Consider the following 15135-nt stretch of genomic DNA (forward strand, 5'->3'; position numbering starts at 1 on the left):
GTGTTGCTGATTGATTTTTTTTCATTTTTAATCATTTATTCTGTGAATTTTTCTCCCCTAAGGCAGTGGGCTGAAAAAGTGAGATTTTTCTGCTGTTGATAAGCATTATGAGTAGAAATCAATAGTTAAATTGACCCAATAAAAGATGCCTGGGACCTACTATTGAGACAAGAAGAACATCAGAAAGCAACCTATATAGACTCTAACAAGTCTCAGAAGCATCTTTTGCCTTTGTTTTGCATATGTATTAAATAGCAAAAGACAGTACTAATGAATTGCATTTTTTTCTAGGGAGTCTATTTAAGTCAGGATTCCATTAACTAATAGATAGTCTGCGGGTTCATAAGAGCCAGATTCAGTAACATGCCACATGCCAAAAAAGGGGACATACTGGTTTAAGGTTGGTAGACCTCTAAACAAATTTGTGTAGAATTTATCTTTTTTGCTTTGCTAATCACCAGCTGCTTTTCTTTAGCATTATATTTGCATTCTGTGTGAAAAATAGATTTTATATTTCATTTATAATTTATCTAGATATATTTATTTATTGAACACTGTTGTTAAATGATAAAGGAACTTTTATAAGGAGATAGGATCAATATATAAACATTAATAATTCTAACTCCCTTTTACATAAATATAAAATTCACCTAACTATGCTTATTTAGTCAATGCTTTGTTAAGTAGATAACCTAAAGGAATGTTTTCAAAGCAGTGGTGTACATACACTAATATTAATCATTTGAACTCCCTTTTATACACATATCTGTGTATAGAAATATCTATCTGGATCTAGATCTAGATCTGTGAGTGACTGGCTCTTTTCCTCCTTCCTTATCAGTATCATTCAACCCATTTTATATGATAGGTAGGTTGCAAGGCACAGGGTATGCAAAAATAATCCCCGGCCCCTCCTTTAGGTTGCAGTGACTGTTGCTGACAAATCAGATAGTTTCCTTAAACTGTGCTTTCATTTATCCACTTCTCTAGTTAGAAATAAATCCTCTTGTGTGCTCCCTGAGGGAGGAATAGTTTAGCAGGGAATCACTTACTAATTACTGTTCATTAATCACATAGAAAGAATACTTTTTTTAATGTCAACTCTGTCATTCATATAAAAATGTATGTTTCCTTGAGGAATCTCTATGAATTACTTGTTCATCCTCATTGCCTTTCATATATTTCATTATACTCCTTAGGAGCTCAATAATTTCAAATATAAATGGTCTGTTCCTTATTATATGCAAGAGTCCTGTAAATAACAGAGATCGCAGTGGCACCTTTTCTTCGATTTACTTGTTATCTCCTGGTTATATGATTAACCTGTTAATTTAACTCTCTACCTGTATAGCTTGTTGAAAGCTGCAGCCAATGGAGTGCTGGGACTGGCTTACATAAGACCTGTTCCCAACTCCAGGTTAAGTGATGTCGTATTGGCAGCTTAAAATTGGCCATGGTAGGAGGATTTACACTGTGGAAATTGGCAAATGCTACAGTTCCCTCCCCAGAGAGCTACTTCTTAAACACTTAGCAGCACCCACTGTTTATAGAATTGTCTCTTCTTTTTTAAAAAGTTGTTTGACCATATGGAATATCCATGTAGAATTTTATTTCCAGATATTTTCTTTCTCTGCTGTTTTATTTATTTCCAGATTTTTTCTTTCTATACCACTTGCCAGTTGAGTGACTGGGCAGGTTACTTAGCCTTTCTGTGCCCCAGTGTCCTTATCTGTATGAGAGGGATAGTAATAGTACCCACCCTGGAATTGATGTGAGGTTGAATAAGAAGTACACTTATCTCAGTATATTAGCAAAATGCCTGATGTACAGTGAACACTCAAGTAGTGTTACCATTTATCTCTTTGTACTTTAATTAATAGATATTTATTGATCCCTTACTAAGTACTTAGCATTTTTCTGAGTCCAGTGGGTCATTGATTGAGACTCAGTGCCTCTAACAATGAGTGTTAGCCATAGTGCCCTGTGGTAAAAGCCTTCCTCTTTTGCTCTTCCAACCTAATGTCCTCTATTTTTGTTTGTGTTGTTGTTGTTGTTTCTTTCTGCTGAGAACTTCTTTCTTCCTATATGAGTTTTGCAGACTTTTTTCATGTTTAGATTTAGTTCAGACATGACCTCCTCTAGGAAGCTTCTCCTCACCCCAGCCCTGGCCATGCTATTGTCCTGCCTTCTCGTTTCTGTAATGCACCCAATTCATATCTCTATTACTGTCTTTGGCACATTAATCATAATTATTCATCTCTCTCCTCTCTGGATTTGAGTCCATGGCCTGTGACTTAGCACCTTTGTGTTGTCGTCATTTAGTGAAATACTTGTTACATAGCAGACCCCATAGAAAAAGATCAAATGGTTGTTGGTTGAAGGAATAAGCTAGAGACTTTGCTCATAAAGACCTTATTACTTGGTTGAAGAGATGATAATATACACATGTGACATGAAGGTGAACAAGAAAACATTTTAATAATGATATCTATATTTGTATAGATATAAATTAAGTTTACAAGTTATTTTCATATATACATGATTTTGAAGTAGGAAAGATCATTTTTTTCCCTGTTACAGACACAGATATTTATGTTCACAGATATAAATGAATTGAGTTAGGTCAGCCAGATCAGATTTTAAGAAGCAAAGCGTAGCTTGTCAACCGGGTTTTGTGACTCTGGGTTAGAAATATAAGAGAAAGTTTGGTTATTCTTCTAGACAGTAACAACTCATTCTCTTTTGCTTTCCTTTTTTTTTTTTTTTTTGTACCTTTTAAAAATTATTGTGGTAATTTTTAAACATATACAAAATTAGAGAAATACTGGAACAACTTCTGTGTATGTATCAGTCTGCATTTTCTATGGATGTATCCATGTGAACATTCTGTGAACATTTTGTCCATCTTGTTTCACGTATTACTTTCCACATACCTTTTGTTCCTGATGTATTTTAAAGCAAATCTCAGACATCCTGTCCTATCAGTTTACTTATATGTATGTAGGGACTTTAAGAACTTGTTAAGAACTTGTTTTAAATATAACTTGTTTTAAATATAACTCTATTTCCAAATCTATCAGTATCGACAATAATTTCATTGTATCACTCTTTTTGTTTCTTTTTTTATATCTGAATTTTATTTTAGTTTTTTATACAGCAGGTTCTTATTAGTCATCCATTTTATACACATTAGTGTATACATGTCAATCCCATTCGCCCAATTCATCCCACCCCCCCACCCTCCCTGCCACTTTCCCCCTTGGTGTCCATACGTTTGTTCTCTACATCTGTGTCTCTGTTTCTGCACTGCAAACCAGTTCTTCTGTACCATTTTTCTAGGTTCCACATATATGCGTTAATGTACAATATTTGTTTTTCTCTTTCTGACTTACTTCACTCTGTATGACAGTCTCTAGGTCCATCCATGTCTCTACAAATGACCCAATTTCGTTCTTTTTTATGGCTGAGTAATATTCCATTGTATATATGTACCACATCTTCTTTATCCATTTGTCTGTCGATGGGCATTTAGGTTGCTTCCATGACCCGGCTGCAGTAAACAGTGCTGCAATGAACATTGGGGTGCATGTGTCTTTTTGAATTATGGTTTTCTCTGGGTATATGCCCAGTAGTGGGATTGCTGGATCATATGGTCATTATATCACTTAATTCCCACTTTACATTCAACTTTTCCCAGTTGTCACAGCACATCTTTTTTACAGGTAGATTGCTCAAATGAGCATCTAAATAAAATTGTAAGATGTGCATCTAAGCAACATCTATTTGGATTTTATGTATTTTAAGATTCTTTTAATCTATGATAATTCCTGCTTCTTCCCCACCCCCCCCCCCCCCACCCCATGTCTTTATTAGTTGAAAAAATCAGGTCATTGTCCTGGAGAACATCTGAGATTCTGAATTTAGCTAATTGCTTCCCTATAGTACCATTTAGCTTGTTCCTCTATCACCCTTATTTTCTGTAGACTAGAAATTAAAGCTAGAATTGAGTTTAATTTTAGTGTTACTTACTGTTATTTGGTGAGAATACTTCCCAGATGGTGCTGTGTACTTCCTATTGCATCCCATCAGGAGGGAATAATTTCATTTCTCTCCACTTTTAATGATGCTGAAATCTATCAGTAAGTTCAGGTGAGCCTGAGCCAATTCCTATAAAGTTCTCCATCAAAATTGGATCCAGTGGTTTCACTCCATTGTCGATCATTTCATAGCGCCATGATTTTGTTAGGGATTGCAAAACGGTGACTTTTAACTATATTATTCCTGCTGCATTTATTATCTGGAATTTTTCTGTAAAGAGCTCTTCCATAGTATCTAATTGGCAACTCCACAATACAGTTTATAGCAAAAAGATGGAGAAACTGCATGATTTTTTATTTACCAATTTTCAGAATCAGACATGAACTTCTAATATAAGATCTAAATATAGTTATAGTTATAGTATAGTTATTCAAAGGATTCTAACAGATTTTTACAAAATTTCCCTTGAGGAAATTCTTTGGATTATTTCTCCTAATCTTTTCTTTTGATGAATGCATTTTGATAACATTACTTCCCATGGAAAGTTCCCTTTCCCTCCTTTTTTGTTTACCATAAATATACCTCTATATGATTGAATCTATTCACTCAGAAGATATGTATTGATCATCTTTTTCTCTGGTAAGCACCATGCTAGGCTAGCTACTAGGGGTGTAGACACTAGCCCTGCTTTTTCACAGGATATATACTTTGGGTTTTTCTTCTACTCATAATATGATATGATTTTAAAAAATAAACAGGTATATGAATCTGTTTCTGCTTACTATCATATTTGGTGTCCTATTTATACATTTTAATGAACAATATTTTTAGCTGATTTTAGAGACCCTGGCCCTGGTGTCTAAAATAGGAACAATAAAGAGATTTCAAAGTTAAGTTGTGACCGCTGACCCAAAGAAAAATGAAGTATCTGCATACAGGGCACTGTATGTGACAAATGAGGAAGTTTTTATTTTTATTATTTGGAAAGGTAAGAAGAGGGAATAATGGGGACCTCCCCAAGACAAAAGTGAGTGGTAAGATCCTGTGCTATTTTAATATAAGCAAATATTTGAACTTAATTTGACTTCCATTTTCAGGAACCGAGGGTGACATTTTATGGCTGTCTTTATCTCCTATAATTAAAATGTGTTTTGTCAGGATTTTTTAAGGCATTTTTGGATTTTAGAAAACATACAACTTCTAAAGCTTTGTGAACATCTTCTTGTATGAATAGCCAGTGTAAATGGGACTAGTAAGACACTCCTTTCTCTAAGGGATTCTGTGACTGTGAGATAGTGAATATGATATAATGTTGAATTCACCAGAAAAATGTATTATGTAAACCTGAGGTTATAATTTATATTGTTCTGTTAGACATGTGATACTAATGTTGTAAAATTTTAGATTATATTATTTAAATGACCATTGTAATTCTAAAACTCTTTTCAGATCTACTCTTTTACTCATGTTCAGACAGCATGAGATAGCTGTTATGATTATTTGAAATTAGGGTAAAAGGCAGATTCCTGGCATATCATTAAAAGTATTTTTTGCAGTTGAAAATCAGAAAGATAGAGAAATTTTACATTCTGCTTATGAGTCTATGCTAATGTGTTTTATGACGTTATGGAGGAGTGTTGGGAGGCAAGAGATTTTTAAAAGCAGTGATATTAGGTTTGCTTTCTAGCACCTACCTTATCAGGAAATTTGAAAGGAAACAAAAAACTAAGCCCTTTAATTGTGATATCTGGTAACTGAGGATTAAGCTGACTTTACTTTGAAGATCAAAATTGCTGTTTATATTATGTCAATTGAAAGAATAGTTGCATTTTTGACTTGAGGAAATAGCTTAATCTGAATAGCACGAAAGTTGACCAAAAAGTGTGCTCATCCATAAATATTGACTGTTTTAATCTGTAGAAAATGGAAGGCTAGCATCAAGGATATAGTAGTAAACTTCTAAAAGGAGTTGGTGAAAAGTAAATGTTATGCAACATGAAAAGAATACCAGGGGAAAAATTGACAGAGTAGAATAACAGGAAGATTAGTCATTTCTGGAAGGAAAAAAAAAAGTGGGGAGCCGGGGAAGAAATATTTTAAACAGGAAGGTGGAACTGGAAGTACCAGTGCTAACAAACAGGAGCTCATTAGAGGGCGAAACTGGGCTTTAAAAAAAGGGATAATACTGGTCGCATGTAATTACAACATACAGTCTTTGTATTAACAACAAACAAAAACACAAGTGGGGAAGTTTTTCTGTTAGGGATTAAGAGAACCCTGTAGAAATAAAAGAATGATGTTTACTCCTTGGCTGAGCTGACTTGGCTTAGGTCAGACAGCACTGTCCAAGTGCATAAAGAAAATGGCTTTCTTTTAAAACAAACAAATGTTCTACTGTTTTCAAGTGCTGGGCAAAATAAAAGCATTCTGGACATCTTAAAATATGTAAGCTACTTGGTTTGAAATAATGTTCACTTATATACTTACTTATCTGAAGTAAACAGTAAAGTGAAGGAGTCGCAATCTCCAAATACTTTAAGAATTATTTCTATAAATTCTCGAAAGTATAAATTTTAACTCTCTATATCAAATGAAATATATATAACAGTCCCTATAACAGAAAACAGGAAACCACAAGTGTGTGTGTGCATGTGTGTGTGTGTGTGTTGGTGAAATCCTATTAATCTCTAATTTCTATTAGGGGCATTCATGGAACAGCTTTTGCTGGACACATTTTTCAACCTCTCTGAGTGTTCTCACCTGTCAAAGGGGAATAATAATATACCTGCCTCAGAATTGTGTAATAAGGATTAAATGAACTGGTAGACACAGACCCGGAAGTGGCATTTTGTTTTTCTCATTTTAATCGTGGATCTATATATTGAACACAGGCTTGTGTGATGCATTTCCAACTAACCAACTAACACATGGGAAGATGTACAATTGCAGTAGAAGCTCTTACTGATGCCTTGATATTTAAAATGTCATATGATAGGTTACATATGTATCTATACTTGACAAATATGACACTATTACTTCCCTTGGCCATTGTTTAGTAACTACAGTAAACAATAAATTACATAAAAATTACTGAGAAAGTAGATATCTCTAAGGTTATATAAGCACGGCATCAGGACAAAATTTGCTTATTCTCATATGTGGAAAAAATATGCTATTATTATTAAAATGCAGAAAATGGCTTATGTATATTGAAATAAAGGTATCAAATCAATGTAATTTAGAGACCCAAGAGTACTGTTATTTTATGCAACTATATGGGACATATTCTGTATCATTGCATTCATAGAAATGCGTTATACAGTCAGGTAAGCGTTTCCTGTTGATTTTATGATAAATTGCAATATTTTCATGGCACATGTGCACATACTTCCTGAGGTAAATTCTAATTCCAGCACAAAATAACCAGTTTGCATGAACACCAAATACTGCTAAAAAGTTCTCTCTCTTTCTCCCTCTCTCCTCTCTACCTTTCTCTTCTCTCCTCCCTCTCTCCCCCTCTCCACCCTTACCCACACAAATGTAGACACTCTACACACACACACATTCACACACACACACACACACACACACACACACACACACACACACACCCTCCCAGGCATAACTGCATAGGAAATGTTTATTTTCCAAACTCCAGAAAACAAACCTTATCTCAAACACTGAAAGTCCTTCCTTTTCCTGGTTTGGAAATACTAAGTCATACTTGTAGATTTTCTTTAGCCAGCATTTAGGTTTATTTAAAGCATAAAGTTGTGAGGACAAAATGACTCAGAAATTTGTAATGCACAATTAAAGCTTTTCACTTTTAGGTCACCAGTTCATATCTAGCCGACTTAGTGTTAGTTAAGGATTGGTTACAGTTGGTGCATTGTTTAGTTTCCAGAAGAAGCTGGGAAGCTCACTGCAACTCCTGTTCTGATCCGTGAACGGGCTAGAGTTGATGCTTATTAACATATTTCTTTGCAGATAAAGCCAAGTTCAAGGAATTAAATAAAAGAGAGTAGACCCAGTAGGAGTTGATGAATAAGAAGCAGTTAATTTATTCATCTACAAATATAATGTCTATTGACTGATATCTTTCTAAAAGTAGTGTGTTAAAATGATCAGAATCATATTTCTATGTTTTTAATTACAGCGTCATTAACAGCAAGAAGTAAGAACTGTAACTTCAATAGATAAGTCAGACAGAATGAATATATACATATATTTGCTCATATAAAATTTGGACAACTTCATAAATGAGTCACGATCTTCCTAGTCTGTCACTTGGTAGTGCCAAGGTCATAAAATCATTTGTTATGCTCTGCCTTATGTAAAAGCCTATGGAATTATATATATATTTTTTCTCACCCAAAAACTTCCAGAATGTGTTTTTGAAAAAATTTTGAATAGCTCTTGGGTTAATTCAGTGTTAACATTGGACACTGAGATAAATTTAAATTTTGGTGTCAGCCAAAGAGTAAATCAAGCTTATGTGGGTACAGTATGTAATACCACTTCCCAAGGAATTCTACAGAGAAGGTAGTTGTCTAGAAATGGGGTAAAGAATTGTCATCTTCTTTCTGTGGAAACTTTTGATTGTAAAAATAATTGAGAGTAAATAGACTCCAGTGCGTCACCTCAAGCTATGCCACGTGGGTATGTAAATTTCTCTCTGCTAAATGTCGCCAAATGGCTGCATTTCTTACAGCTGGTGGCTAAATTCTGACAGAGGGTAGACACCTTTACCATAACTGTATTTTCTCTCTGAACTTTTCATGGATTCTTACGGTAATTTATGGCAGGTTAAAGCCAAAAAAGCTAAAGCTAGCCAGAATTCATCCTGAGAGTTAGGCTTTGCTGCCAAATTAAAGAAATAGCTTGGTCTCAGTATTCTTCATTGGTTTTTCAGACTTACACTTGGAACCCTAGGTGCTTGATTTGAGTTGTCTGACATTCCCCAGATGGCTTTGTGTCCTTAAGAGCTGATTCAAAGAAGGTCATTTCAGCTGCTGAATATTCAAGGAAGTGTCTTGGCCCAAGGTTGATTGCAGCCAGCATCTCAAGGGATGAACCTTGGATTTCTGAAGCTTCCTCTAAGCTCACAATTATTGTCTTGGCCCTGCACATAATTACATTTATTTGCCAATGATGGGAATAAAATATAAATATGGCCGTCAGCAATGGTAATTCCCCAAAACAGAATGACTGACACTGTGATGATAATAATATTACTGTCCTGTTAGTGCCTCTGAAGATATGATATATTGGAATAAAATGTGAAAGCTGAATTTGTCCTTGCCTTTTAAAATCTGAGAATCACATAAAATCTTTGCTAATTCCTTACGTTAGTAAGCACCATGAAGGAAAATGGTAGAATCGTGTATTGTGTAAGCTCATGTACTTTATACATATGTTTTTGAAAAGAGACGGGATAGCAGATCCTCCTTCCACCAGGGTTCTGGCCAGACCTGACATTTCTTATCCCCTTTCTTTAAGAATCTAACATGCAATCAGCTTTCAGGAGGCAGTAGAGGGTAGGCGTAGGCACAAAACCACAGTTTCAGGAGCTGCATTCCCTGGGTCCAAAGTTTACATTTGCTGCTTAGTAGTCCTGTGACCTTCGGCGACTTCCTTAACATTCTTACCCCACTAAATAGGAGTGTATTTACCTCACTGGGTTGTTTTGAATCTTGAAGAAATTAATACATGCAAAGGGCTTACGGAATTTTAGGGCACACAATAAGTACCGTATACATATTAGCTGTTTAGGTAAACTTGCAGTACAGAAATAAATGAAAACCAGAACTCATGCTGCAGTTTTAACAAAATGTTTAAGAGCTCCAGGTCTGGAACTGTACAACCTGGGTTCAGATCACTTTCGAGCCCTGTGACCTTAAACTTGTGACATAACTTGACTGAGCCTCAGTTTTCTCATTTGCAAAATGGGGCCATGATAATACCTGATCTGCAGTTGCTGTGAAGATTGAACGGGATAACACATGTAAAGTACTGAGTGCCTGGCACTACTTGAGTATGTGATATGTGTTAACTACTGTTCTGATTTTTATTTTGATGTTGAAGTGAACACATCAAGTATTAATACACGAGCAACATGTTATACTCAGAATCTGTGTATGTAGGGTTTCACTTTTGCTAATGAGAATTGTTATTTTCTACTGTGCAGAGAACACATGCCTTGGAGTTTACAATTATTTTCTAATCATTAGGAAAATAATAATCTGGTTTTCACTTATCCTTTGTTGGACTGTTTAGATTTAAAAAAAAAAATCTGTAGATGCTTTTTTTAACCTATAGGATTTGAGCTCTGGATGAATCAGTTAAGTAAAGTAAATGCTTTGTTAGTGGTGTTACCTTCTCTTTGTCCAGCCATATTCTAGCCAGTCATTAAGTTGAACACCACTGGGAAGAAAAGCAACTCATCAATAACATCAAAAAGGGAGTGAAAGATAGAGGCAGAGAAGACGTTGCTTCTGTAAAATAAAGTTCATGAGACCTGATATTTCGCCATCTGTTGGGAGTGTTGTAAAGATTATGAAAACATTAGCATTTGTAAAACGTGATTCTGTGCCAGGAAGGCAGATAGAATATTATGAAAGAAATGACCAAAATTGCATGATGGCATTTGTTTCATATGGTAACATCCGTTTTTTCATTAACAGGAAATTTTGGGGCAGTCTACCTGCTTCTTAGGAGTGGGAAAGGTGAATGAAAATTTCAAAAGGATTCATCAAGGCTTCCTTATGATAAAGTGAATCTCTAAGAATGTGTTTTCCATAGAATTAGAAACTTAGAATTTCGTAGTAACAGTATATTTATCACCTTGTTTGGGGAGCAGATTTAAAGCATGAGCACAGGAAAACACCTGTTTTGACACTCTGTGGGGAAGGTGCAAACATACGGGCAAACTCTGTCTAGGTGTAGAGTATACAAGAGTGCTTTGGCTAGCATCCTGCAAGGAGCTGGGTCTCAACGGTCTGCTACAGCTTCTGCCGCTGCTGCTGCTGCTAATACTGCTGGGAAGGAAAAGTGGCTGACCTGGCATATCCTTTACTCTTGGTGCTGCAGCAGTCACTCAGGAAATGTGGTTTAAGGGAACCTTCTGGATCCTTTTCATGGCACCATGGCAAGAAGAAGCCGTATCTTATCTATTGAAGATAAAGCATGGAGTTGGCTAATGGATGCTGGTGAGTGAATAAGGCAACTGGGGAGCCAGTTTACTAAGATACCTTTTGGGCAGGTTCGCTCTCTCAAGGACTGAGGTGGCGTCCGTGGGAAAATGGCATCTGATAATCTGAATATCAGAACATTGTTTTAGAAAGGAATCGTCGTTTTAACACTGGTGACCTGGTCTGTGATCCTGTGTATGTTCCTTAAATAAACATGTTTATTTCCAGCTTTACTACTTGAAGATACTAATCCTGAAGTTTGTTAGCTATCTCAGTATATGGAGGATAGTTTCCCACGTAATTTCTCAGGCACTATTTATTCTTCATTCTTGTTTTTCACTTGACCCACAGTGATTAAAAAAAAAAAAAATGACTTTCTAGTCTAGGAAAGCAATTATTTTCCCTTTCAATTCTAAATGAGCCCCTCCTTTTTTTCAGCACAATAGAGTATAGAATTTTAAATCAAGAGATTATTTAATACACATAATTCTTGCCAGGAATATTCTTTTCAATTCAAGATAATTATGTAAGCAAATTAGTAAGATATTGTTTATATTAGTCAGATAGTTGCACAGGATGAATCTTTGACATTAGCAATAAAGAAACTTCATTGCTAATGTATTTATCTACCAACACAAGGTATAATAGTTTCCTTGAGCAAGTTTCTTCATTGGTAAAATGAATAATTTGAATGAGCTCTCTCAATTTTTCTCACTCCAAAATATTCTCCTCTAAAATTTCCTTATCCCAAAGCTGCAGCCATTTGTGATAAGCCTACTATGAGATTTGAAATACATAGGTATCTCTTCCACCTTATAATTTATAACAGAGATGAATATGTGCCAATATAAAGTTCACCTGTGTCTTTCATTAAAAGATTGGAAGATGCAGAAATATCAAGTTTTCCATAGAGGTATAGACCAAGTTTTTCTAGAATAATCTATGATTAATAGGTATTCCATGAAAAATGTTGACCATCAAGTTTAGGAATTTTCAGGAGCATAATAAAGGTTCTGACAAGCCACGTAGGAAGACCCCTGTTTAACTTTAATTTTTAAGAACTCTATTTGACCATAACCCGCCCCCCCCCTCGCCCCCATGCTTTTGAGAAGTGCCTTTTCACATGTGGCACCACTATTCAGCCAGTAAATATGTACTGAGCCCCTACTATGTTGCCAGGTCAACTAGGTGCAGGGATACAGTTGTAGTCAAAAATTTCTCCCTTTGTGATGCTTAACAACAGAGAAACACTGATTTAGATTATCTCATTACTTTAGGAAGATACTTTAGTAGCAATGTAATGTTTATTTTTAAAAAGCTAGTACCGATTTTTCTATTTTCACTGACAATCCTGACATACCATTCTGTCTGAAGAGCTTTAGAATTGAACGGACTCTACCATTTCAACTGGCAACATTAATTCAGTCTCTTATCTTCTCTTCCACATTTTTTTGTTTGTATGTTTTAGTTTCTGTTGTTTAGATTGTTGAAACTGATTTTCATGAGTGGGCTTGAGAACGGAGGTCAGAAAACAAACTGTAATTGATTTTTTAATGTTTTATTTAAAGTCAGACTTATTACACTAAAAAAAAGCTCAGCTTCCATTTAGTTTCTACCATAGGGACTCCATCTTTCGTTATGCAAACCTATCATATTGACATGATTGTGTTTTAAAAAATTAAGTTTTAGTTCAAACCAACATCTACACTTAGGCACCGTTTATACAGTAAAAGTATTTTTAAAGGGAAATTCAGATTCCTCATCCTCTTGTAAAATCTCAATTCTCTCAAATTTAAAATACTAGCTGCCTGGGCAGTACTTACTATTTTGTAGTTTAAGGATTATTTCATTTTATAAAAATATCTGACCCTTAGCGACTTCCTGGACATAAGTAAGTTTGCCCAAGCAAGAGCTGCTTTTATTGTACAGGTTATTAGCATAATATATACAACATAACATAACCACATGTATATGAGGTGAGGGATGGAAGTCAACCTTTCCCAACACTTGTTATTTGAGTTATCTGACACCAAGTAGATTATTATTACTATTCTAGTTAACCTGAACTTTATATGTTAAGTAAATACCTGAAATCAAGAATTACACACACAGAATGGCCATTAGGCAGTAAAGTTTCTTTTCATTTAACTCTAAAACAATATAAAATACTATGCATGGTTAATTTGCTTCTAGTCTTGAAAAAGTGACAGTTCCTAAATGAGCCTGATCATTTTAATTTTGATTCATATTAGGGATTATTAAAGTTCTGTCAGAGTTTATATTTAGTCCCTGGCTTGATTTTACCCAGCTCATTAAAGCAAAATTGTCTTAGGGTCTGTCTCTTGTAGCTGTTTAATACTTAATATTCAGTTGGCTCCTCAAGATAAGTTCCTGAGGGTTTGTGAGAAGGTGAAGAGCTGCGAATAGTGGTTAACAAGCTATAAGCATCTCCATGGAAAATAGAACCTTGTGAAGCCCAGATTTAGGAGAATCTTAGTGAGTAGTTATCTGACAATGCATTAAAACCTAATAAGTTAATCTCATTTTCCTTTCTTCCTCCTTTTTTTTTCTCTTTCCTTCTTTCCATCTCGCCCTCTACTCATCTCTGAACACTCTTGGCCCATTTACTTTTCTTCTTCATATTCTTCTTCTCTTATCTCATGAATTCCCTCAGTCTCCCTCATCTGATCGTAATAGAAAGTGATGTATTTGATAAAACATGTGTTGTATTTAAAAAGCAGTTTTAATTATTTCTCCATTTAAAAACCAACTGAGTTTAACCTTCTCTCTGTCTTTTCATTTTCTCCTCCCATAATGGACACCTTTGCCTTTTAACCTCTGTTGCCATGTGGATTAGCGCTCTGTGACTTTTTATATTTGTAAATTCCCTTATCTTAATGTAAATATTATAGTGATGGGATTTAGGAATTTTATGCCACTTATTAGATTTTTAACCTCAAATCTAGTAGGCATACTATAATATGTCTTCCTTACTTTTCTTTCTAGAGCTAGAGCTCCATATCCCCCCCTCAACGGTGTTTTTGGCTGTCTGTGGGACGCTAGAATGGCCTGTCTCCATGTATTTTGTTGCACTTTGCCATTGCTTCTTGTGTTCTTGTCGGGGAATTTTGATGATTCTTTTCAAGTGCTACTTGAGCTCTCTGCTAGTTGTTCCCGTTCCCTTGTTCTCTTAGGGTCTCGTGCTGTGCGGTCATGTCTCCACTTCCTTGGTTCTGTCCATTGACAGACCCTTGGGTTCCCTGACGGCTGCCTCAAAACCCTCGTGAGGGCGGGAATCTTCCTCCCCCCTGCTGCTACGATTGAGCGCCCTGGCCCTGTGCGTGCTGGGTACCACGTTGCCCTCTACACTTGCTTTCAGTTGTTAAGGCTTCCCAAGCTTTGGCTGTGGCTCAGTGATCCTGCTGTCAAAACCCTGAAGCTTTCCTAGCCTCGACACTCAGTGGTAGCAGCAGGTGTTGGGATTTCTCCAAGCCCCTAAGACCCTGGGAGCAACAGAATGGCCGTTTGACTTAGACCTCAGGAGTTTTCAAAGCACCAAGAAACCTCTCCAGAAGATATGTAAAGGTAAGATACTGATTTCTCTAGGAAGCTGTTTTAGAAGCTAAGAAACCTACAGCCATTAATTTAACGTAGACTCCATAGCTAGAGTATCCTTGGGCAACTCTGTATCTGATGATAGAGCCAAAACAAAACACTTCTTTTAGGAATTTGGTGTGATAATTGCATTTCTCTTTGATTTTATTTAGATTAAACTTGGCATTGAATAGATTTTTAAAAATAATTTTTCCATTCTTTGAAGTGGAATTCATGAAGCACCTTTTGGCTTTGTGTATCTTGTCAGAAGAATCTTGCTGAGAATTGAAACAGTTAAAAATAAATTAGAAAT

At 35.7% G+C, this 15135-nt stretch overlaps 1 protein-coding gene across 18 annotated transcripts in view; it reads left to right on the forward strand.

Annotated features, from left to right (window-relative positions):
- MBNL1 (muscleblind like splicing regulator 1) overlaps positions 1 to 15135 on the forward strand; it is a 179433-nt gene that overhangs the window by 56574 nt on the left and 107724 nt on the right. For 2 of the 18 annotated variants that reach the window (XM_057545367.1, XM_007188154.2), the window contains exon 2: positions 11128 to 11246. The exons of 15 other annotated variants lie outside the window; for them this stretch is intronic. In XM_057545367.1, coding sequence (XP_057401350.1) covers positions 11241 to 11246 — 6 coding nt within the window. In that variant the 5' untranslated portion in view covers positions 11128 to 11240. Of the gene's footprint in view, positions 1 to 11127; positions 11247 to 14652; positions 14814 to 15135 lie in introns of those variants that run through there. One more of the 18 variants, XM_007188156.3, reaches the window with a different exon arrangement.

The sequence above is a fragment of the Balaenoptera acutorostrata genome, chromosome 4, assembly GCF_949987535.1.
Source record: "Balaenoptera acutorostrata chromosome 4, mBalAcu1.1, whole genome shotgun sequence".
NCBI classification, from domain to species: Eukaryota; Metazoa; Chordata; class Mammalia; order Artiodactyla; family Balaenopteridae; genus Balaenoptera; species Balaenoptera acutorostrata.